At 38.8% G+C, this 25,244-nt stretch overlaps 1 protein-coding gene across 1 annotated transcript in view; it reads left to right on the top strand.

Annotated features, from left to right (window-relative positions):
- sema6ba (sema domain, transmembrane domain (TM), and cytoplasmic domain, (semaphorin) 6Ba) overlaps window positions 1-24,197 on the top strand; it is a 143,442-nt gene extending 119,245 nt beyond the window's left edge. The window contains exons 11-17 of the mRNA XM_084119738.1: window positions 5,550-5,681; window positions 7,217-7,366; window positions 9,205-9,384; window positions 12,962-13,102; window positions 14,168-14,245; window positions 14,820-14,878; window positions 18,264-24,197. Of these exons, the coding sequence (XP_083975864.1) occupies window positions 5,550-5,681; window positions 7,217-7,366; window positions 9,205-9,384; window positions 12,962-13,102; window positions 14,168-14,245; window positions 14,820-14,878; window positions 18,264-19,180 (1,657 nt within the window). The 3' untranslated portion in view covers window positions 19,181-24,197. The remainder of the gene's footprint in view (window positions 1-5,549; window positions 5,682-7,216; window positions 7,367-9,204; window positions 9,385-12,961; window positions 13,103-14,167; window positions 14,246-14,819; window positions 14,879-18,263) is intronic.
- The last annotated feature ends 1,047 nt before the right edge of the window (window positions 24,198-25,244 follow it).

The raw sequence follows: 25,244 nt of genomic DNA, 5'->3' as shown, positions 1-25,244 counted from the left end.
TTAAATACTGCTTATTAATAGTTAATAAGGTAGTTGTTAAGTTTAGGTATTGGGTAGGAATAAGGGATGTAGAATAAGGTCATGTAGAATAAGGCATTAATATGTGCTTTATAAGTACTAATAAACAGCCAATATCCTAGTAATATGCATGCTAATAAGCAACTAGTTCGAAGTGAGAATTGGACCCTAAACTAAAGTGTTAACACCAATCTTTGTTCAAAAGTTGCGATGCCCTAAACGAGGTTGGTGCAAAATTGGTTCAGAGGCTGTGTCTTGGACAAACTTTGATCAATCGAAATGTAAATTTGTATGCTTTATCGGAACCATGATCTGAGGGTCCATGCCAAATTTGTGAACAGCGCCACCTATAGGTCATGAGATCTGAAAAATGGCTATTTTTGCTTAATAACTATTGAACAGTTTGTCAGAAAATCATGGTCCGTCATTTTGAAATTTGTTATAAACTGCAATATACTGTATTTTAAACGATCTGACATATTGGCACAAAATTTGGTATGGTTCATCAACATTATGTCCTGAAGGTACCTGAGAAGTTTGAACACAGCGCCACTTAGTTTTCCAGAGATATATGTTTTTTTGTGTTTTTTTTCAGTATGTTCCTTGGTTTATGCCAATCTTATTTGTCATTTTCCATCATTTTGTTTGCCCGCCATATTGAAGTAAAGGAAAAAACTTTTTTTCAAATTAAAATTTTGTCCAAAATCAGCTCAGATGATCATTGGACCGAGCCTCACAGAAATTACTAAACAGATTTTTGATATTTGCTACCTTTCCCGAGAAATAACTTTCTGAAGTCGACTTCCACTGCACTGCATCTGTTGTCCTACGTTAAATACTTATTAAACTTATTAAATATAACATGCAGTGCAATTATATAAAAAAATGTGAATAGTATTTTGTCCTCTTGTGATTCACATTGTAGAGCATTTGACTGTTCAGTGTGATGAGCTTTGATGTGCTTGCTGTGATTGTCATGCTTGCTGTGCATGCTGAATTTATTGTGCTTACAATGCTTGCTCTGCTTGGGTGCTTGCCCCCACATTGCTGCTTACGGCTATATTTATGATTATTATAATACACATAATAATAATCACAATACATAAATACTATTGTACAAAAAAAATGTCTTAATAAAATGGCACAATTCTAACTGTATTTTTTTAATACCTTAAATAAAATTTTCATTTCATTTTCATATTTTTTCACAGTAGTTTTGCATCATCTGAAAGGAGAGCTATTATGTACTCACTCTAGAGTTATGGCTGAGCTTCTATGCCAAAGTACAAACAGCATGAAGTCCCTACTGCTTTCTTCCGTGTCCATTTTTCTCATTTAGTCCTCATTTCTCAGACCCCCGTCGCGTCCTTTCTCGAATGAACGCGAGAGGCTTTGCTGCAGAGCTTTGTGTGATGAGGTGATCTTGGCCCGTTCACCTCAATCCCACTGGGCTGGTCAGTTACACAGGCACAGCGCCAGAAAGCTTTTAAAGTAGTGGACGATAGGCGACCAGGGCCGTAAGCCAGAGAGAACAGGGTGAAAGTAGAGCTCGTTTGTCTAGCTTGAGGTTTACAAGGCTGTAGTTCACTACATCTGACAGCTCATTGGCTGGATTAGAGTTGGAGGCCACAAACTTCTAACAGCTTATTGGCTTAAGTGGTGTACTCAAAATGGCTTCCACTCGGACCCCGTCTGCCTGTGTCAGGCAATAGCCGACGACGCATTTTTATACAAAAAAAGTTTGATTTTTATCAATTCACCACAGCTACATTTATTTGATGAAAAATACAGTAAAAAAAAAAAAAAGTGGAATATTATTACAATTTAAAGAAAGGTTTTTTTATTTGAAAAATGTCATTTATTCTTGTGATGCAAAGCTGAATTTTCAGCATCATTACTCCAGTCACATGATCCTTCAGAAATCATTCTAATATGCTGATTTGCTGCTCAATAAGCATTTTGTATTCAAAATATCTTAATATGCACTTTAATTTTGTGTTCTACAAAAGAAAGAAAGTCATACAGGTTTGGAACAACATGAGGGGTGAGTAAATGATGACAGAATTTTCATTTTTGGGTGAACTATACTTTTATTTATGAGAACTAATAATAGTGATGTTTGTCTTAGCAAGCACTACTAAAAAGTCACAGTGTGCCATCATTGTGTTATTCTTTAAATCACTTTAATTTTTACAGTGACCTTCTGAGATAAAATGAGTGAGCTGTCAGTGCACTAATGGCTCTTGCAGAACAGTGCTGTTTGTCCCTTTATTCTTTTAAATAGTTGAGGTAATTATAAGGTTGCGCCACTCAGGGAAGCACAGGAGAGGTGGTAAAGGAGACGGAGAGAAAGATGACATCCAGTGACATCTCTGTTAATTTGGTATAATCTTTGGCACAGATGTCCTCCATAAGGGTGGCAGGCGGCGGGCTCAGGCCGATCTCCAAATCAGTCCATTAACACCATGCCCACTGCGCCGTTTCTGTCCATCAATCTGCCTGCATTTTCCAAATTTTCCAAATGAGACCCTTCATTCCCAAAGCCCTTCAATTACCAGTAGCCCTAATTTAACAGATCAGACTCCATATTTTCCGTGTATCTATTAGTGGGGAATATTAGAGTGGAATTGAGCAGAAATGGAATGATTAGAACTGAATGAGAAGACCTCATCATATCCGAATGCGATGATTGCTCTGCAACTGTCTTATCTACTTCATTTTTATTTAGTCACTATGTGGAAGGTGGAAGGACTCTGTTCTGTCATTTGCGCTCTCATTGTGATCAGGATAATGTAGCTATTGTGTTAAACTCAAGCTTGTATCAAAATTATATTCCCTGAATGATTCTATTGGTTTTCTTTTCTGTGTATGATAATGATTATAAAAATGCAGCTTGGTAATCTATGTAATCATAAGCTCTAAACCTAGTAGGCTGCCATTGTCCACCCAAATATCATCATTTACTCAACCTCGTGTAGTTCCAAACCTGAATGACTTTCTTTCTTTCTTTTTATGCGGAACACAAAATAATTTATTTTTAAGAATGGTGGTAACCAAACAGTTTCTGTTCCCCTTTGACTTCCATCTATCATCTGTCTGTGTACAGTGCCATCTATCTGTCTATCTATCTATCTATCTATCTATCTATCTATCTATCTATCTATCTATCTATCTATCTATCTATCTATCTATCTATCTATCTATCTATCTATATTGATTTACTGTGTGTATGTAAACTTCCACAAGTCATGGGTCACAGGTTTTGAGGATGAATTATTTAATGGATTTACCAAAGTTTTCAGGGTTTGTATTATCAAGTCTATGTAAGACAGTTTGCTTTGTTTGAGGCACTCTTTGAGTTTTGTTGGAGGTGCAGGGAATTGGATTTGCCATGCACTACACTGTCATTTAAGATAAAGGACACTGAGGTTTAGATCATTTTCAGTCCAGCATTGGCCAAATGCTGTCCAGCGTTGGCTCAGCAGGTCTGGTGTCAGGTGAGTGGTGCAGACAAGCCCTCTCACTCCCGTTCCAGCGGGACACCAGACAGAACTCGCCAAATCTTTCACCGCGGTCCAAACACACACGTTCTCAGAGCAGCTGACGGGACCATGTGTGACCTCAAACCCAGCCCAACATCCTGTGATTTACAGTCTCATTCTGTTGCTTTTCCCCTTTTTCTTTTAACATGTTGTTATTATCACACTGATTTCTGTAATTAATCCCTTGTTGATTTGCACATGTTTGGGCTGTTGTTCTCCCTCCAAAAAATTCCTGGAAGAGAATGTCACTATGGATGTTTTCTTAGTTTTTGCAAAAGAAAAGTGAAATTGAGGACAAGTAAAAACCTATCCATTTATTAGTCAGACGAGTCAGAACAGTCTGAAGGCCTGGCCCAATTAGTGGTTGTAGCTTGAAAGCTCTAGGAAGAGTAATAGTCAGAAATTTGAGTAATAATATAATTAAAACAATACTCCCACATTATAATCTAATTATTGCCTTTTAGAAGGTAGCTGCACCAGAGGACACGGTTAAAATAGTAGCATCTGCTCAAAACAAAACAAAAAAAACAAATATGATTTCCATCTTTTAAAATGTATAAATCTAATATATTAAGAAATTTAAATCATTTAATTATTTTTTTTTAATTATTTTACAAGAGTTTGTTTAGATCATTTTACCTGTATAAAATACAATTGAAAATTGTTTTACATTACTATTCAAAAGTTCGGTAAGATCTTTAAAAAATAAAAAATAAACTGTTTTCTATTTTAATATATTTTAAAAAGTAATTTATTCCTGTGATGCAAAGCTGAATTTTCAGCATCATTACTCCAGTCTTCAGTGTCACATGATCCTTCAGAAATCATTCTAATATGATTTGCTGCTCAAGAAACATTTCTTAGTAATATCAATGCTTCTTTGATGAATAGAAAGCTGAAAAGCATTTATCACAATAGAAATCTTTTGTAAAATTATGAATGTCTTTATTGTCATATTCAATATATATACAATGTATATATACAATATAACAATTATTTAATGCATTTTAATGCAATTTAATGCATCCTTACTCAATAAACCTTATTAATTTCTTTCAAAATACTGATCCCAAACTTTTAAATGGCATAGTGTATAATTCTAAGTATTAATTTTACTAGAATTGATTATTTCATATTTTGTATAAAGTTGAATGCCATTCAGTTCACTACTAGCCTTTTGATAAGATTTGTTGTTTTGCCTGAAAGCTGAAATCTGGACAGATAAGAGGATCCAAGTTTCCTCAACAGTCCATCTGAACTCCCACTGTTTGGAGAAAGAGACAAGCTGCCCTGGAACACATGGTGAACACCTGCAGACCAGAACACACACACACACACACACACACACACACACCCACCATTAGGCTGTTCAGCCAGTGAGAACACTTGCCCATCCTGGCAGGTCATTTTACAGTTTTCTTCTGTGTTTGACTGATCTACGATTTCCTTTGTTTTTTTAATGCGCATCAAGCTATAATATTTTGCTGATATATGTTTTCTCTCAGTTTTTAGCTTTTAAAAGGAAGAATTCACCCCCCAAAAAAATACAACTGTCATCTTTTATTCACCCTCATGTCTTTCCCAAGATACGTATTTTTTCTTTCATAAAACTGAAAATATTCTGAAGAATATTTTGAAGAATCAAGCTCCAGTAGACTACAAAGCACCATGAAAGTGCCATAACGCAGTCCATGTGTGTATTGTTATATTTATACTATAGCCTGTGTGCTTTAAAATAGCTTGAATTTGCACTTGAGCTTTTATTAATCTGATGTGAGTGGCTGTCGAGACACTATAATGAGATGCTGTAGAGGCAGATTGGTCGATTAGTCTGTCAGCTGCAGTAAATCGAATAGTCCTGTTGTGACATGTCACTTTGACTTAGGGTAACAGCGTGTGTGTGCTTCTGTGGGACTGTATGTGTGTGTTTGAAGTGTGGTTTGGATCAGTGATGTGTCTTGACCCTCTTGGAACGCTGTGTCTACCCAGTATCCCCGGCTCGGCGGTGTGTGCGTTTGACATGCAGCAGCTGGCACGTGTGTTTGAGGGCAGATTCAAAGAGCAGAAATCTCCAGAATCCATATGGACACCTGTACCTGATGAACTGGTGCCGAAACCCAGGTATCAATCTTTCTATCTTTCTAGTATCTATCATGCTCTATTCATGTTCTGTCTGTCGGTCGTTCTGCCTGTCTGTTTATCTGTCTGTCTGTTGTTCTATCATTTATCTATCTATCTATAGTCTGTCGTTCTGTCTATCTCTCTCTCGTTCTTATTCTATCTGTCTGTCGTTCTGTCTGTCAGTCTATATATCTGTCGTTCTGTCAGTCGTTCTGTCCTGTTCTGTCTGGCTGTCGTTCTGTCTGTCAGTCTATGGGCCCTATCTTGCACCCAGCGCAATTGACTTTGTACAGCGACGCATGTATCATTCCTATTTTGCACCCGCGCAAAGCGCGTTTTTCCCTCCACAGAAGCACGTCGCTAAACTAGGGAATGAACTTGCGCTCATTGGGCGGTTCAGCGCAAAAAAGGAGGTGTGTTCCGGCGCAAACGTTCCTTCATGCTATTTTGTAGGTTTAGAAAACAATTGCGCCACTAACCAGGAAAAAATTGTTTAAAGTCAGTGGCGCGTTGCGCATGTTATTCATATGCTATTTTAAGGGCGCATGCTTGGCCATAATCAATGAAGCGTGTGCACAACGCGCATACACTTTGATTCTCTCATCTACACAGAAGCAGCAGTTTTCATTTTTGCAAATCATACATTATTACGATAGATAGATAGATAGATAGATAGATAGATAGATAGATAGATAGATAGATAGATAGATAGATAGATAGATAGATAGATAGACAGACAATTTATTATAAAAGCATACATCTAGCTTACACATTTACCCAAATTATCATACGCCTTTTTAACCAAAGTTAATTTGGGTGGGTTTCTCCATCCCCAACGTCCCTGACGAGAGCGTTGCTCTCCTCGGCTGTGAACCGCTCCTGGCGCGCGCCTGGCAAATCCGCCGTTTTGATAGGAATCCGCTTTAGAACAAACGCGCCTGCTCTTAAAGGGAATGTGAGATGACGCTCTGATTGGTTTATTTCACGTTACGCCCAAACCACACCTATGAATAATGAAGCTGCTTCAGACCAACCCATTTTAGATTTGCGCCTGGCGCAAGAGTCATTTATCCCGCCGGGAAACTAGCAACAGCGCCAAGACCCGCCCACAAAGTCACTTGCGCTTTGCGCTTTGACACTTGCGTTTCAGATCGTTAAAATAGGGCCCATTATGTCATTCTATCTATCTATCTATCTATCTATCTATCTGTCTGTCTGTCTGTCTGTCTGTCTGTCTGTCTATCTATCTCGTTCTGTCTGTCGTTCTGTCTGTCTATCTGTCTGTCGATCTATATATCTGATGTTCTGTCTGTCTGTCACTCTGTCTATCTATCTGTTCTGTCTGTCGTTCTGACTGTCGGTCTATATATACGTCGTTCTGTCTATCTATTTCTCTCGTTCTGTCTGTCGTTCTGTCTGTCTGTCGTTTTGTCTATCTATCTATCTATCTCGTTCTGTCTCTCTGTCTGTCTATCAAATAGTGAATGTTTGGTTTGGACATTTGAATCGTGAATGTGGTTCTTTTACTTTTCTAGGCCTGGAGGATGTGCTGTCCAGGGTTCGAGATTCAGCTCCTCCAACGCCCTCCCCGATGAAGTGCTGAACTTCATCAAAACTCATCCTCTGATGGACGAAGCAGTTCCTTTGCTCGGACACAGACCCTGGATAGTCAAGACCATGGTTCGGTACGATGCATAGACCTACAGAACACAGAAAAAACGATCAATAAACCCCAGGATGCTTGTTATATGAAGTGTGTTGCTGAGATTTGAAAAGGTGAAGCGAAATTCTCAAGGCCTCCTAAAAGCTGTGCTGCTTTAACTGAAATTGGTTGAAATCTCAGGAATCAAAGCCCAAGCTCTGCTGTAGTATGGCTAATGTTAGCAGCACTGATACTCAAAGGACATCATTCTGTCAACAATCCTGTTAAGAGCGCTGCTACAGTGTCTCAAGGTTAGTGGGGGAAAAACATTAGTTAAACTATAACTCCAGTAGTGCTTCTGCAAAGGGTAAATTGCCTGAGGCCTTCAAACTCAGTACTTGTGAGTAACCGAAGAAAAACTTCTCTGCAAGGAGAAAAAATCAAGCAATAAATTGTTTTTTGTATTGAAATGGCCACTGGGTCCTTTCACGATAACTAGAGGTAAATTGTCACAAAGGAGAGTGGTACTCTGGTGAGTGGAAAAAAGGTGGATATTTGATTGATATTCAATAACAGACCATTTTGACTTAAAGTGCCCGTATTATGCTATTTCAAAGGTTCCTAATTTTGCTTTGAAGGTCTTCTACAGGTTTAAGGTCTTTGTTTTGAAGTTTTACATGCATCCAGGGTCAAAAACCTTCATTTTCTCATAATATAGATTGCAGCGTCAATTTTCTCACAGAGTCTGAAACAGATAAAGGAATCTGTCTCTCTAAATCAGTCTCTGCTCTGATTGGTCATATGGCCCAGTCTGTTGTGACCGGTCTACCGGTTACAGCGCATGTCGGATGTACAGCGCTCATTACCAAATCTGAATTTCAGCTCCAGATCATTCTCAGCAGTAACACAAACAGTAACAATGGCGTCGGTTTTCCCATATTAATTCCAGTGCAAGTCCTCATCCTTTAAAAAAGTGCATGGATTTGCTTTCACAGCATGTCGAAAACACGAACTAAACTTTTCCAGGCCTGCATCTCAACTACAGTGTTAAAGGGCAGGTCATCAATGAACACCATAGGCTGTAATTATGCAAATTAGATTTGAATGGCATGAAGAAAAATAGTCAGCTCAGGTTTTTCAAGCTTACAACAAAGTAGTAAAAGTGCACATAAAGGAAAAGTTGGTGTGAGCTGTCATAAACTCCTCTGTGTTTGCTCTTTTTAATCCAAATTAAAGTCTCAACAGAGAGAGTATTTACAACTCTAATCTCTCATAACCCTTTTTAATTATTTCCTAAGCTGTATTAAGAATTATACACCAAGAATTGTTTAAAACAGATAGCATCAGTGCTAAAATCTGATTTGTTTGAAGCTATTGTACAATAAATGACAAACATATCTGTGACCATCAGCTAAGTTAAACACAAAATCAAAATAAGGGTTTATTTACTTTCTTAATACATGTTCACAATTCATGAATGTTATTGAAAAGAAAAAAAATGTCTTTGCAAGCTTTATTCAAAATGTAATAACTTGATTTTACCTCTGAAAGGACTCTCTTATTCCTCAGACTCGAAACTAGGCCATGTGGGTTGGGAAAATAATACAGGGTTAAATTATTTTTCTTATTCAATATTATGTTTCTCTTGGAAATATATCACTTTTTGGTTGCAAAATGGGTTGCAAATGCAATTTCATGTTGATTTTAATGCACTATTTTATTTGGCTACTGTAAACAGCTTACTGTTAGGATAATTAACTATATTATTGGCTGAAAATGTGTATTTTATTGTCTTTCATCATACTGATGTTGCAACTGTTTTATAAAAGCAATAAGCTTCTATAATGCTGTGCGTATTGCTTTATTTTCCTCACTTTTAAGGTACCAGTTGAACACTATGGTGGTGGACACTGAGGCAGGCCCCTACCGCAATCGAACTGTGGTGTTCCTTGGATCCACCAGGGGAACCGTTCTCAAGTTCCTTATCACACCCAGCCCAGAGAACCAGTACTCCAACACCAACACCTTTCTGGAAGAGCTGGAGGGCTACAACCCTGAAAGGTGATGAGATTTCTTTGCTTCAAAAACTATTGTTTTTTCAGGCACTGTTCAGTTTTGGTCTATTTTGCTTGCTATTGCTTGCATGCATTACTTTTCTTCTGTCAGACTAGCGGTAAGAAAACATCCAAAATACACATTTATACGGTGGCCGAGAGAACTCAACGCACTGCAACTGCAAATAGAAGAAACACAGGCAAATTAAGACAACGTTCTCATTAGTCTGACAACACATGCTGCAAATACTCACAACACAACCAAATACAGAAGCGCGCTGCAAATAGCACACCATAACACAAATGTTTCAAGGGCACCCCTACAAGTCACAAACCTGGCTGGCACATGCTTATTGTTCAGTGTCTACTCGTCAGTGGGGTTGTCGATGACCTGAAAGGTGAGTTTGTTGTTTAATTTAACGTCCTGATTGTATGTGCGTGGTGAGTATTTGCAGCATGTATTGTCAGACTAATGAGAACATTTTCTTAATTTGCTGGTGTTTTTTTCTATTTGCATGTGTCTTCATCAGTTACAGCACATTGAGCTCTCTCAGCCGCCATACAATTAAAGGGCTAGTTCACCCAAAAATGAAAATTCTGTCATTAATTACTCACCCTCATGTCATTTCAAACCCGTGAGACTTTCGTTCATCTTCGGATCAGAATGAAGATCTTTTTGATGAATTCTGAGAGATTTCTGTCCCTCCACTGACAGCTATACAACTACCACTTTTACGCTTCAAAAAGTTCATAACGAGATCGTAAAACTAATCCATATGAATTGAGCGGTTTAGTCCAAATTTTCAAAAAGAGACACGATCACTTTGAATTTAGGCTTTTATTCACCACACATCAGTTGTGGTAAACAGAAGCTCAAGCATATTCGCTTGACGTGTTACGCAGCACGTTTGAGCTTCAGCAAGAACCAATGAGGTTCATTCTCGTGTTACGCAGCATGTTTGAGCTTCAGCAAGGACCAATGAGGTTCATTCTCGTGTTACGCACACATTTGAGCTTCAGCAAGGACCAATGAGGTTCATTCTCGTGTTACGCAGCATGTTTGAGCTTCAGCAAGAGGTTTGTTCTCACGCGCCAAGCAGGTTTGGTTGAGCTTCAGTTTATGTTTGCTGATCAATGTTTATATGTGAATAAAAGACTAAATTCAATCTGTTCATCACATAAAGCGATTGAGTCTCTTCAGAAAATTTGGACTAAACCGCTCAATTTTAATGGATTAGTTTTGCGTTTTACTCTTTATGAACTTTTTGAAGCGTCAAAGTGGTAGTTGTATTGCTGTCAAAGGAGGGACAGAAAGCTCTCAGATTTTTATCAAAAAGATCTTCATTCTGATCCGAAGATAAATGAAAGTCTTTTGGGTTTGGAACAACATGAGGGTGAGTAATTAATGACAGAATTTTCATTTTTGGGTGGTCTATCCCTTTAGATGTTTCTTTTATTACACTTTATCTATGCCCACATGTAGATTTCAATTAAAATATATATTAAAGGCCGTTTTCTCGAAATGAGTTTTTCTCGTACACTGAGCCAGAAATCTCCACTTCAGCTGCACAAACTTTCCCGTTTTATTCCTGTCTAGGTTTTTACAGAGAGGTTTGTTAATATATAATTGCCTGATATTTATTTAACATTTAATAAAAAAATTAAAAAATTGTGAAAATTATGTGAACCTGGCTTTATGTTCTGATTTCTATTCTGGAAATGTATGCATATTTAATTAGATAATGCCTCATTTACATATTTAAACAGACAATTTTACAACAAAACTGCAGCACGCTCTTAGAATAACAGAACGATATCGTCCGCTGGTGCGGACGTTATTATAGTTATCGTTATAGGTATGAACGAAGAATACGACATCTATAGATGCATCTATACATCTCCTGCCTTCCTGATAAGACAAACTTGTTTCAGTTTTTGGACACGGACTTTAAAAAGTAAGGAAGGGAGATCAAGTTGTTTTTGTCCTTAGCGTCCTTTAATCTGCTTCCAGACTGAATTTATTTAGAAAAATCCATTTTTATCAAGCAGTTTCCCACAGTTGTTTACTGTTGTTGACGTTTAGCCCTGGATTAAAAACTTCCGCACAGTCAAAGAGAAAAAGATATTCAGTATCAAATGCAATGGAAGGAAGAAATCCATGATTTTTATCCACAAACAAACACACAGCACCTCTAAAAAATGTCCTCAAAAGCAAACGGAGGTAAAACGATTCAACAGGATTTCTGATTATTTTAGTGCGTGTGTGTGTGTGTGTGTGTGTTTGCGAGCGTGTGGCACTCTGATGGATGAAAACATAGCTGGGGTTTTGAAGATGAAAGGCAATACCTGTCTGGAGGAAGAACAGAGAGATGCATGCTGGGACATGAAGGCGAGTTGTGTGGCGGTTGAGATAAGGTTCTCAGTAGGATGCAGCGCTCGCTGAGAAACACACACACACACACACACACATACCTGAAACAAAGAGATCACTGTGTCTGCTTGACCTTCTGTCTTGCCTCAGGTGTTCTCTGGATGACATCCAAAACTCTCACACAACTTCCTGTAATGCGTCTCATTTGTCTTCGTGCTATTTATCAGTGTTTAGATTACATGCCTGATATCTGTGGACCAACTGTTGAGGAGTTTCTCTGAGATGCCGGTGTCCTAATTTAATCAAAGATGTTGCAGTAATTTAATGCTTTATTAGCAGACAGTTAATGTGTGTTGGAAACAAACCAACTTTGACTTAATCTCTTTTAGTGTGTATTTTTGGGCTGTTTGCCACTTTTTACAGTAAGTCACAGACAGTAGAAAAGAGGACAGGAGATTATTGAAGAGAAATGGGGAATTTGATCTGGAAAGTTGAACAAAAGTTGGACAGAACTCACAATTTAAGAATTTGCCCAATTTCAGTTCAGGAGTTGGAATTTGAATTGAAGTCATTCCTGTCTGGGTAGGTACCACATTTATGTTGTATATAGTATGAATATGGGCAGTATGAATGAAATTCGGACGTACTACATCCGCCATGTTGTTTCTAGGGGTGTGAATTATCACTGGTTTCATGATTAAATTCGATTCCGATTATCATGTCAACGATTCGATTCAATATCGCCAATGCGTTGCATCCTCACTTTTCAATATTACTGCACATGCCTACATTTTCGTCAAAGAATATAAGCAGTCAGATATGTGAACTCCCTTTTTATTTTATCTGCTCCAAGAAAGTATACTTCCTGAATGTAGCAAACATCAAACGCAAAAATACAGTACAAACAGTAATATTGTGAAATATTGCTGCTATTTTAAATAACTGTTTTCATATACAACATGTAAGTTCTATATGTAAATGACCTCTGTAATGATTGGCTAACCTCTTTGCGTGTGAAACGAGTTTGAACGTCTCCGCCAAGCTGCTGAGTACGGGTGGTCATACTGTTAATGACCTCGTGACTCATGGAGACGCTGATGTGAAGATGTTGGGTTTTAATGAGTGTGTGCATCCGTGTTCTAGGATGTGTTTAGTTGTAAAAGTACAGGAGTGGTTGTATTGATGGTTTTCTTGTGTGTGTGTGTGTGTGTAGGTGCGGCGATGACTCTGTACAGGCACGGCAGCCTCTCTCTCTGACCCTGGACAAACCCAGTCACACACTCCTGCTGGCCTTCCACTCCTGTGTGGTGAGAGTGCCTGTCGCACGCTGCCAACTGCACTCCAGATGCATGAAGTAAGAACACAGACACACACACACTCAATCTGTACACTGATCAAACACACTCACATTCACACACGCGCTGTCGTTTTCCATCTTAAAGTAAACTGTGCCACCCAAACGCACACTGCTTCATCAGCGGCTTTGAAATTACCGTGACCCAGCTTTTACAATTTCCTTCAGACAACACACACAGTTCTCCTGGCCCGTCTCCCGTACGGCACATTTGGAACGGTTTCTTCCTGTGTAGCAGTAAAGCTCTGGTGTAATTCAGCCGTGATTAATGGTAGAGGCTTTGATTGAGTCTGCTGATGCTCTCTCATCTTGCGGGACGTGGTACAGTGAGTGCACCCGTACCATCTGCACCAACTCAAGTCTTTCCAAACCACTTTGTACTTCTGCAGCACCATGTGCTCGTTTAAATGACTCCTGCACAAGCACATAATTTTACCATGGGTGGCACAAACCTCATTTCCCTCCATGCACAGACTCGCATAAATAAATGCATTGCGTTAAGAATGCATTGCGTTGTTTATTATAAAGTATCAAATCATAATTGTGAAATGAAAATTATGTGTATGTTTCTGTCGTTAAGTTTTTATTTCAATATTCATATGAAAAATTCATATTTTAGTAACAAGAATATTGAAGTAATAACTAAGAGTTGTCAAGGGTAAAACATCCACATGCATATGAGATTTTTTCATTACAGTAATGAGGGAGAAGTAATAGTTTTAATTTAATTTAAATTAAATTAAATAATTAAATAATAATTAATATAAATTAATTTAAAAAAAAATACAAACTAAAAGTCCTTGAACTGAATAAAACTCAACATAATGGTGATGACAATATAATTGCATATATATTTAGAGAAGTGAAACTGGAGAGCTGGAGAGACAGATATGACAATCAGAAAATGAGAATGCAGTCTTGTCTGTCTCTGTTCATTCAGTCTTTGTATGTCTCTATAAATCACGATTTATGTTTTCTGGTTTTGTTTTCTGTATTCATTATAGAGGAGGTCGGTATAGTCCTCTGTAATAACACTGACATAACATTGTGTGTGTGTTTGTGTAGAAACTGCATTGCGTCCAGAGACCCATACTGCGGCTGGACCAGAGGAAGTACGTGCTCACTCCTGCGGCCAGGCACCAGGTCAGATCCATGAACCATGAACATCCTCTACACAAATATAAATGCTTGGCAAAAGCGTCGCAAGCATGCTGGCTCATTGTACATACCTAACATGCATTCAAACCTCAACTCAAGGGGGCGATAGAGTTTCCCTCAAATTTCAGTACCACTCCCGTCAACAAACGCAAATGATTTTACACAGGTTTCTTGAACACTCATATAGCCAGTGCTGATGTGTTAATGTTTTGGTAGCGCCACAGTGTTTGCATGTTATATTGGGGTAGGAAGAAGTACTTTAATATAAAAAATACACTTTAAACCAGATGTGTTATTATTTAGGTAGCTATCTAATCATGACAAGTTTAGCTAACTTGCTCAGTAAAAAAGTCTGCCATGACAGTTGTTGACCTGAAAAAGAAAGCTGACAGTCAAATGTGTTTTGGATTGTGTTCGGACACATTTCTGAATGCAATGATGCATCAAATTGAGTTTGCATAATTAGAAGCGTTTACATTCACTTGCATAGAATGCATGTCATGTATCTAATCTGTGAATTTGCGGTTTATGTTCAAATCCGTTTTCTCCTGTTTTGCAGATTACCTTTCGTGCAGGACGTTGAATACGGAAACACCTCACATCTCGGAGACTGCGACGGTGAGTTTGTGAACCTGTTTAGGATGTGCCCTTTAGCTTCCCCGAGAGAATTCTCTAGAAACTCTTCAACAATACAGAGAAGATCCAGTCTGGTCTGGTTCGAAAGGTTTGCTTAAGCAGTCAAAGTCACAACAAAGTCACAGTTTGGAGATGGAGGGAAGATAATGAGAGAGAAAACCAGCCTTGAGTCTTTTCTTTTTAGAAATTAATTAATTCCTTTAAAGTGAGTTAGTGGCAGTGTATACATTGTTAAAAAGACAAAAGATGGTTTATATTTTCTAAACATTCAGAAGCTTAGATTCGCTGTAAATCCGCTCTAAATGGCATTTTGCAAGGCTGGCAGCATATGAAACACTCACTGTCATTATCTGATATATTCATGGCTCAGACCGCTTAAATATGTTCCAAAGTTCAGATTTAGCAGAACGTGGAACAGCAGTGAAGTTCTCAAGTCTCTTCCTCAAGAGCACTTGAACATAACAGACTGCTCAGACAGAAGAAGTTATATATTGCTGCAGCCGTATAGGTTCAGCTGAGTCATATACGAGAGCGAGAGAGAACAGAATAAAGTTCACTGGCTTAGTACGCTAGTGCTTTCAAGGAATCTGTCTCTGTGAGATAGTCCCAAGATAAAAATGGAGAACAGCAGCAGAATATGAGTGTCTTGTTTGGATTGCTAATGTCTACACACAGTTTAGTTAAGGAAAAGAATGACAGCCGTATTCTGTGACTTTTTGAAGTAACTTCCTGAAGATTTTAGGAGACACAACTGGATTTTGAGAGTGATTTCGGGTTGATATGTGATATGACCTCCTGTATGAGAACCAATGGCATAGAATCAATAGCGGGGCTACTGGGGCATGTTGTCACACTATATGTGGTAAGTTGTCACAATAGGAATCTGCCATTAAGAATCTATTTTAAGCTGTTTGGCTCATTTTTAACAGTTAAGAATTTAAACAAAACAACTTACAGTATGAATCAGTATCAGTATGGTTTGTATTACTATTATTTGAAATTGTAATTAGTAAATTACAGCATATAAATGTGACAACTTGACTAAAATTTAACAGGTATGAACAAGGTCTTTAAAATGTTTTGCGACTGGACTTTTGACTCAAACCCCTGAGATAACACGAGTTATGTGTTTGTGAAAAACGGAAAGGGAATGAACAGAATTAAATCAACCCTAGCATCAAGAGGCAAAAAAGGGAGCTAATTGAATTGATCATTGAAGAGAAATTTAGGCACGTTCATAATATAACTGAAAATCAACCCATAGTGTGAAATGATTTGGTTTTCAGATGTGACTCTGAGTCACAGGCTCATTAAACCCAGCACTCCTGTTAAAACAGCTCCAGTCTGCCGGTCATCTACATCAAACGGCTGTCTTCTTCTGTCCTCACTCTCTCCATCCATCGCATAGAAGTTCAGTCTTATTTTAAACATTCTGAGATGAGTGAGACACTGAATGCCTAAACAGATCAGAACAGAGATAAAGAACTGAGTTTGTTCAGAGCGTGTTTGAAATCACTGTTTGATGCTGCATGCTGTAGTTTGACAGAAGCCATATAGCCATATAGTTTATCCAACCATGAACAGTGAGTTATTTTCTCTTTGTTTTGTCAATATTGCTGAAATATACTTATTTGGTGTATATACGGTATCCAACTTTTTAAGTTTTTTAGTTCGAAAATACAAGGTCCAATCCAGCCCTTGACCTAAAAATGAGTTTGATACCCTTGGACGAAGACAATTATGATATACTATAAATTCAAAGAAGAGAAAGGTATTAGAGAAAATGGTCTATGGTCAGGAGATTTCTGTCTCTCTCTTTGAAATGATTGCTACACTCCTGAGAACACACACATTACAAGCAATCTTGTAGAAGTATTTTAGTCTTTAAGAATGTTCAAAGGAATGTTCAAGGAAACAAGATATTGAGAAAAGGGTTCAATTGTTGAGTGTGATGTGTGCAACAGACTCCTGCTGTTACAATGAACAAATGCGATGAGAGCTGAGATTCCCAGCTGAGAACATTCATAATGGCAGAAAACATAAAGGTAATGGGAGAGCGAGAGTACAAGAAGAGATCAGAAAATTGGGGTTTGTGTATGTATACATGTGTGTTTATATGCCTTTGTGTAAGTGTCATTATGCATGTGGGTGAATAGACATAGAAGAAATGTGCTCTGTCAAAGAGTGTATGTTGTGTATACTGTTGTGTATTTGTGGTAATGCCATGTTTTGGTGGCGGTACCATAGTATTCATAGAAGGGTTGCACACAATATTTGTTAATAAACTGAATGAGTGAGCCACCAACAATGAAAGGTTCCAGTACTCCCCTTCATGTCATTCCAAACATGTCCATCTTCTTTTGTCGCTTACAATAGAAAGGAAATCTTTTGGACTGATATGAGGGTGAGTAAATGATTACAGGATTTTCCTATTTGGGTGAACTTTTCTTTTAAAATTCCTATTACTGTCAAGCCATTTACTAGTTTGGATACTGAGGTATAGACGCAGATTCTGACAGCTTTTCATTTCTGAGACAGCTAACAGCCCACACATAAACGGCACTGCTAGAAGAGAGATAGTCAGCGAGAAGAAAGCCAAGAAAGGAGATAATAGAGGAAGAGAGGTAGACTGAGAAAATAGAGGTTAAAACCAAGGACATCTTACAGGGAACAGCAGAATAAAGAGTACAAGAAATGCTGTTAAAAGAGAGGAGAAAGGCCAGTGCTGTGCAAACGCCAATTCAAAGAGGAGCGATTAGATAGTAGGGTATTTAAAGCATGAGTCATCAACTCCAAAAATCGCTGTGTTCTTTGAATTTGTTGAACAATCTCTCTAGACCTATCTTGTTATATTTCTTACATCTACTCACGCTTTCAGAATAAAGGTGAAGTGCACTGGTTAGTTATGGCCGGTGTTTGACATGCAGTGTTTACATGTTCACTATTCTGACTTTTAAGTGTAAGGTTCATAAGGTCGTATTCCATCTCTTGTACAGAGCGACCCTGTCTGTCGGTGTCTACCTAAAACACACACTATATCTAGTCTACCGAAATAGGAGAGACTGTAGGCAACAGTCTCTTGTTTTTTGATCGATTGTTGGGGCTGTAATGTACAGAAACTCAATAGATCAATAGCACACAGCTTCATAAGTCAAGAGGAGCTACTTTGATGTTTTTGTAAGCCATTCAAGTGACAATTTTTAAATGGTTGACCCTCCAGAGCTTAATCATATCAATAGTTGTAGATGTTACTGTGGTTTTTTGAAGTCCTAAAGCTGATTCAGTCGCTAAAACGCATACAACTTGTGCAAATAAATTGGAAGTTAATATTTTTGAATTGCACTGTATTTTTCTGTCTTTCATGCAGGTCTGTTACGTGAGAGTTTTATGGATGAGCCTGAAAGTCTTGTTACTTTGAACCTGCTGGTTGTTGCTGCAGTCTCTGCATTCTCCACCGGGGCGGCACTCTCGGGTCTGGCAGTGTGCTGGATTATGGGTCAGAAACACCGTCACCGTTCGCATAGCAACACTCCGTCGTCCAGTAGTCAGCGGAAGAGCGAGAAAGAGCGTTGCATGATGGGACAAAGCAGGAGCGGCTCCGTGATGAGTGTATCCCGGCACAGCGGCGCAGACCGGCCGCGCTCACAAGGTGAGACTCTCTTCGTCATGCCCAATGGTTGGGTCAAAGCGGGCGACTTGGACCCAGGTCTACTTCCCACACCCGAGCAAACTCCCCTGCAGCAGAAACGTGGGCTACGCCTGTCTGATTCTGGATCCAGCTGGGACCAAAGTCAGACCTTCTTGAGCTCGGTTGGTACCCAGTGCCCACCTCCACCATCCACCTTGTTTCTCAGCTCTAAACTCCTGCAAGGAAATGGCCGACGCCACGAGGAAGCCATCGAAACCGGTATCGACCGCCAACGCTACGTCTCCCTCTCAAAGTATCGGGATCAGGGAATACGCCCAGGCACTCTTCTTCGCAAGTCAGCAGGTGAATATAACTACCCCATGACTCCCCAAGACTCCCCCGACCGGCGGAGAGTGGTGTCGGCCCCCAGCAACCAGATAGAATACAGCGGAGAGCCTCTTCGCTGGACCCACGAAGGCTACATCTTCAGCAGTCACGGCATACCTCCAACGGGCCACCACTACACCACGTCCTCGCAGCATCCCGCGGGACTGACGCGCTCCGTGCTTCATGGGTCCCGGGGGCTCATCGACCTGGCGGACTTCAGCCACCTGCTCGGGAAGGGAGGGAGCGATCGGACGCCGACAGGCCAGTGAATGAAGAGAAGCAAGGATGCGAGTAGCAGGAAATTGTAGAAACGTAAGCGGCTGAAACCTCACGTGGACTGCAGAGCGCAACCTGGCCAACCACAGTAGCTCACTGTAACTCTCTCTCTCTCTCTCTCTCTGTCTTTCTTTCTTTTCTCACCTGCTTGTCATCCTTTTCCTCATTTGTCTGGAACGGCTTGCATGAGGACGAGCCAAAACGGACCTCACTGACTACAAGAAGAGTGGCCATTTCAACTGGAAAGACCTCTTTCTCTTCTTCTCTCTCTTTATCACTCACAATTACACAAATATGTTGGCAGAGACATGCTTTTCCCAGTAGCTCTCATTCTTGCTGACTGACTGTGAGTGTGACTTACCAAACCTTATTCCCCCTTTATCAGATGGAGGAAAGAACCATAGCCATCTTGAAGACTATCTATCTCTGAATATGTTCACACCTAGACTCTCTTTAACAGGTTACCCTTTCAGCAAATTTGTAAGTTTGATATAACGGCAGCATTTCATTTGGGAATTGGGATAATTGTTCAATACAAATACAACCAAGAACCCAATATTTCTTTGGAGTAATGACTCGGTAAACAGTGGTCAGTCTCATCTGATTCTGGTCGATACCAAACTGAGGACATCTTATTTACATTAGTGTAAATTCTGTAGGAGCAGATTTGGACAGATCAACTGGTCAGAAGGAAATATTTGGAACAGCTCTTTCGCTTTGGAATCGCTTCTCTCCATTTTATGTTACTGATTTATTAAAAAATATAACTTGTTGTAGCCCATCAAATTTACACTTTATAAATAACATAAATAGCAGTGTTGTAGTACTCGAGTCTGGACAAGAGCAGACTCAGACTGAAGTCTGACTCAAGTCCGAGCCCAAGACCATATATTTATGACTAGTCAAGACCAGTTCATTTGAGGCGGAGTCCAAATGCTCCTGAAAATATGGGCTTGGACTTGGATATGGTGATGGTCTTGAAAATATTTTTTGCATATTAAATGGGAAAGTAAGGAGAAGCAGATTATATAGAGGGCCACATTGCCCAAAATAACATCAACTGTCTGTCTCCATCTGCAATACTTTTTCCATTACAAACGCTTGTGTGTGACATCACTTCTTGTGGGCGGGGCCCCGTTCGCTTTGCAAGATTTGCGTTACGCCATTTGCTCTGATGCATCACTTTGACCAAAATGTATGGATGTATGGATAGAAAAGATTTTTCTTTTTGTATGCTTGGAAATTGTGTTCCTTTGTTGAGTGAGGGATTTACCTCAGTATTACCTCAGCCCTGAATTCAGACTTTACAAGAGAGAGAGACGGAAAGAGAGAAAGCTTTGGTCGGATGAGTTTCATGGCCTCAACCACATGAATTTCTGTGTAGCTCTGTGAGTTTCATCAGAGGACCGTCTGAGAATTTATGAAGACGCTGGATTCCAAGTTTTTTGTCTTTTTGTTTGGTTTCTTCCTTTTTGTACAGTGAATTTTTTACACAATATGTAACACGTAACATGGAACACAGAACTGAGGTAAATACACCCGCTGTTTTCTAGAAAGACACGATTAGAGACAGAGAAAGAAAGACTCTGTCCTGAGGACTCTTGGACTTCATCTTGAAGATGCTGTTTCACCTTTTATTTCTCCTGAAGTCTGAAGGAGAGCAAGCGAAAATGCCAGAGAAGAGGAATCACATTACGTGAACTAAACGGTCTACAAAGTCAAGAAATGTCATGTGATTTGAAGCCAGTTATGTTATTGGGTGTGTGTCTGTGAAATAACCAATCATTTTGTTTATCATATCCATCATAATATATTTCCCTTCCTTTTTGTATTTATTTGTTTTGTTTTTTAGTCATGGAAGTCCTTTCACAAGTTCTAGATCATCAACACGGATAATGGATTACGGGTTTTAGTCATGTACCTGGTAACTGTCAGAGTGAAATCCCTATGTCCTTAAGTCATTGTGTCCCTATGTGAGAATACTAAAAGGGTAGCATAATCAAATCTACACCGAAAGACTCGCTGGCTCTGTTCCAAACCCTAGAGCTGCCTACCTAGACAGCATTGAAGGTTGTTAAAACAGTAGGCTGAAAAACTATTCTGCCTTGCCAAATTCAGACAAAAAAACAGTTTCATCCAAGATGACAGACAGAGTACATTGATGCATCTTGTAGAGATTTTTACCTGAAGCGACTCAAGCCCTATTCGGACGGGATTAGTTTTACATGGAGAGGTGTGGTAAAGTAATTATTACCAGAGCTTCTCAGTGATTTTAGTCCCGTCCAAATGTGCCATCTCAGTTATAATTTCGGACAATGTAAAGATTATTGCAACTTTTACCTTCTGTAAAATGGTCTGGAAAAAATTACCTCAGGTAATGCTAATCCCGTGCGAATAGACCAGCTATAAATATGAGCATAAATATTCCGTAATTTCTTGTTTAAATGTAGTTTTCCGTGGTTTTTCAAGTATGGAGGCGCTTGAAGAAGCATTCAGTTTCGTTTTAGGTGGTTTAGTCTGTGGCAAACTTCAAGTGTTTTCCGCATACCACTCAGATCAAACAGAAGGACGAAAGCACTTGTTAGAAAAACTTATTTTAGCTTTAGGTAAGTGCCTATTACCAACAGAATCCAATCAGTTAATTAATGAATCGTTTGACTGGACCAAACTGTTATATCAGGAAGCAACGTAATATGCACATCACTACAGGGAGGTGAAGACAATGCGTAAATTACATTACTCCATCTACCCTTGTAAAACTAATCCCGTCCGAATAGGGCTTTATATTTCATATATACATTTATCAGTTCATGCATTCTGTGGGAATCAAACCCATGACCTTGGTATTGCTGGCTCCATGTTCTGCTGTTTGAGCCAGAAGAATGCTTTACATCAGTCCTAAATTCAGACTTTATAAGACAGATGTATGCATCTGGCAGATGCTTTTATCCGAAGCAACTTACATTGCATGTATGGACTACATTTTATCAGTTCATGCATTCCCTGGGAATCTCTTAATGGCCCAATTAATGGAGTTTCTGTCCAAGAAGATTGTTTCAAAAACAGTAATTTTGGTTAAGATTCTGCCTTTAAAAGACAGTAGGAGGCTCACTAGGGTTTGGAAAAGAGCCTCTTCCTCACCAACTTCATCTTTCTGCATGACCCACGCACCCAAGTGTCCGTCTCCACATAGGCTAGCTTTGTTATTAAATGTCTAATAGCATCAGTCTGCGAGATATTGAAAGCAGATGTCTGATTAGATGAGTTGCCACACACACTTGAGTTCACTGGAATGCATTTAATAATGGTGCTCATGCACCTGCAAGATGTCTCTTATTAAAAGCACGTGCTACACGCATCACTTAAGCATACTCCCCATCCTTGAAACCATACGCGTTTGCTGATGCTCTCAGAAAACACACTCCTGCAGTTGTGTGTTACGGTCGGTTGAACATTGATTAGCTCATAAATCCAGCTGAAAGGAGAGTCATGGTTGATTGCGCTGTCTCTCTGTGTGTGTATATGTGTGTTTATGTGTTTAAATTACCGTGTGTATGTATTTCTGTCTCCTCTCTTCAGCACTAAAGATACACCCGGCAGGAAATAGGATCCAGAACACAGGAAATGTATCCCGGTAGGCAGGAAATGCAAGGATATAGCCGCTTACCTGTAGGTCAAGGACACAAAAGCAAGTAATCAAATGCAGGAAGTAGCAAATGCCGCTAATATTCTAATGTGAAAACCACATGTGGGGAAAGAAAGAAGATACTTTTAGCTAACATTTTCAACTAAGTTTCAACTAATTCTCAATCTTCAAAGAAATTGTGCCATATCCATCTTCAAAAGTGTTTGCCAACAGAAAATGAAATCGCTAAGTTTGCTAATAAGCTACAAAGATGCCAAAACAAGTGTTTCTTCAGAGTGTGACTTGTCACACGCCGTTCGTGCTACTAAATGAATTGATACCTCAAAATTTGCAGCTTATTGAGGTGTGCTTTTCCTTTTCTAAGTGCTCAAAGTTTAGTTTCTCGCCGTGTGGATATACAGTATAGCAACATGAAACCACATAGCTATCACATATTTTCTTTAAAAAAAAAAAAATATATATATATATATATATATAATTCCTAATTATCCTTTTTTCACACACAAACTGCCTTCAATTAAAATATACAAGTGTCCACACATTAACTTCAGTTCAGTGCCTAAAGCTTATTTCCTTTGTAGCAGGAATTCCCTCGGTGTAAATTAAAATGGTTTTCAATTTCCATGACTTTGTCCCTCACAATATTTTTCTTTTTGTTCGGATGCTTTCTGGTGTTTTTATGCCTTTATTGCTCTAAGTGATATTGAGTGACATTGACTTTTTCACACAGTGCCATTTGTGTTAATTCTGGTCTATTCTTCTCAAGGAAAGTGTTGAATGTGCTGTGAATGTATTCAAACGATTTTCCCCCGTACGCCTTCCTTTCATAATCTTTGATCATGCTGCAACAAGCACAATATTGTACAATAACCAAGGCCAATAATGTATGTTTGACTTTTTCCACAATGTTTAATTCACTTTTGTGTTCCACAAATGATCACATTTATTGGTTCTCACAGACTTTGCAAAGGATGAGGAAGGATCTGAAGGAACAGCATTTTGTAAGACAGTGTAAATGGCGATGCAGATTTGCCTTCGCCGTGAAGGGCTGTGTGTAAGACTGAATCAGTGTTACGTTGAGTTGTTTATTTGACTCAGCTGCTCTGTACATAGCTCAAATCCTGAGTTTCACCCCTCCGCTGGCGATGATGTAATGTCCCTGTGTATAGAAGTCGAGGGGCGGTATACAGTGATAATTGTTTTGTTCGTTGGTTGGTTTTTAAATAACCTCACCTGTATAGAAGTACACACTTATACATCCAGTTTCACACGAACACACACGACTCAGTACTGGAGCACACACTTATTTTCAAACGTCAATCAACATGGAGATTTTATCATTCTAATAAACACATTTGATTGTTTGACCTTTGTCTCTGTGAAATGTATCATGATTCCTGTGTCTCATTTTGCAGTGAGGCTTAAAGCTACACTGTGTAATTTTTTAAGTTGATTATTAGCAAAAAACACTTTGTTCTTTCAAAATGATATGTGCTTATTAATGTGTAATTACTTCTACCAACTAATCAAGTAGGCCTATTCCCGTAAGCGTAGAATCTGCCATTTAGAATACATACACAGGTGCCAGGAGCCATGTTGCGCCTCCATCTTGAAAATACATTAGCCAAAGAGGGACATACCTGGAAATTCAAGCTTCGCCTTTCACGTTTTTACACTCAGTGGCACCGTGACGAATGCGAGGGGGAGATTACTCGCGACTGCCGGCAGATTTGAAATAATACGGCCACCGTAGGAGTTAAAACGCCCTCGGAATGGGAGGGGCTAGAAAGTAATATTCAGTTCATAAACAATTTCACCGCTAGATGGGAGAAAATCCTACACAGTGTAGCTTTAAAGGAATAGTTCACTTAAAAATGAAAATGACAGAATTTTAATTTTTAAGTGAACTATTCCTTTAAGTGGTTGCCAGTTGCCTAAGATACTATGTTGTCAATTATGACAGACTTTTACAAGCTACTGTATATCAGTATTAAACACCCATAGAGGCCAATTAGAGACTATTTATTCCAGCAGAAGGTTGGCATGCAAATAAATATATATATATATATATACTTTTTAAAATATTTAATGTTTTATAAAAGCAATAGGCTCACATCACTTTGCAAAATGAAATATTTTTTTCATTGTCCTCATCATGTATGTCTTAATTAAAAATATATATATTAAATTCACAATTTTAAAAGATAGAAATCATATTAGTTTTAATCCACAATAATTCATAGAACATTGAATAATTTCACTGTTTGGTTTGAGCGGATGTTGCCATTTTTGTCATGTCTCAAGGTTCTAAATAAACACAGGCAATTTATTAAGCAATATTCAATTGTTTTCCAACAAAACATTTTTTAATTGGTAATAAATGTATTGGATTCTTGGAATTATTCTATAGG

The sequence above is a fragment of the Abramis brama genome (genome assembly GCF_963993115.1).
Source record: "Abramis brama genome assembly, chromosome: 7".
NCBI lineage: Eukaryota > Metazoa > Chordata > Actinopteri > Cypriniformes > Leuciscidae > Abramis > Abramis brama.
This window is presented reverse-complemented; position numbering and strand designations above follow the sequence as displayed.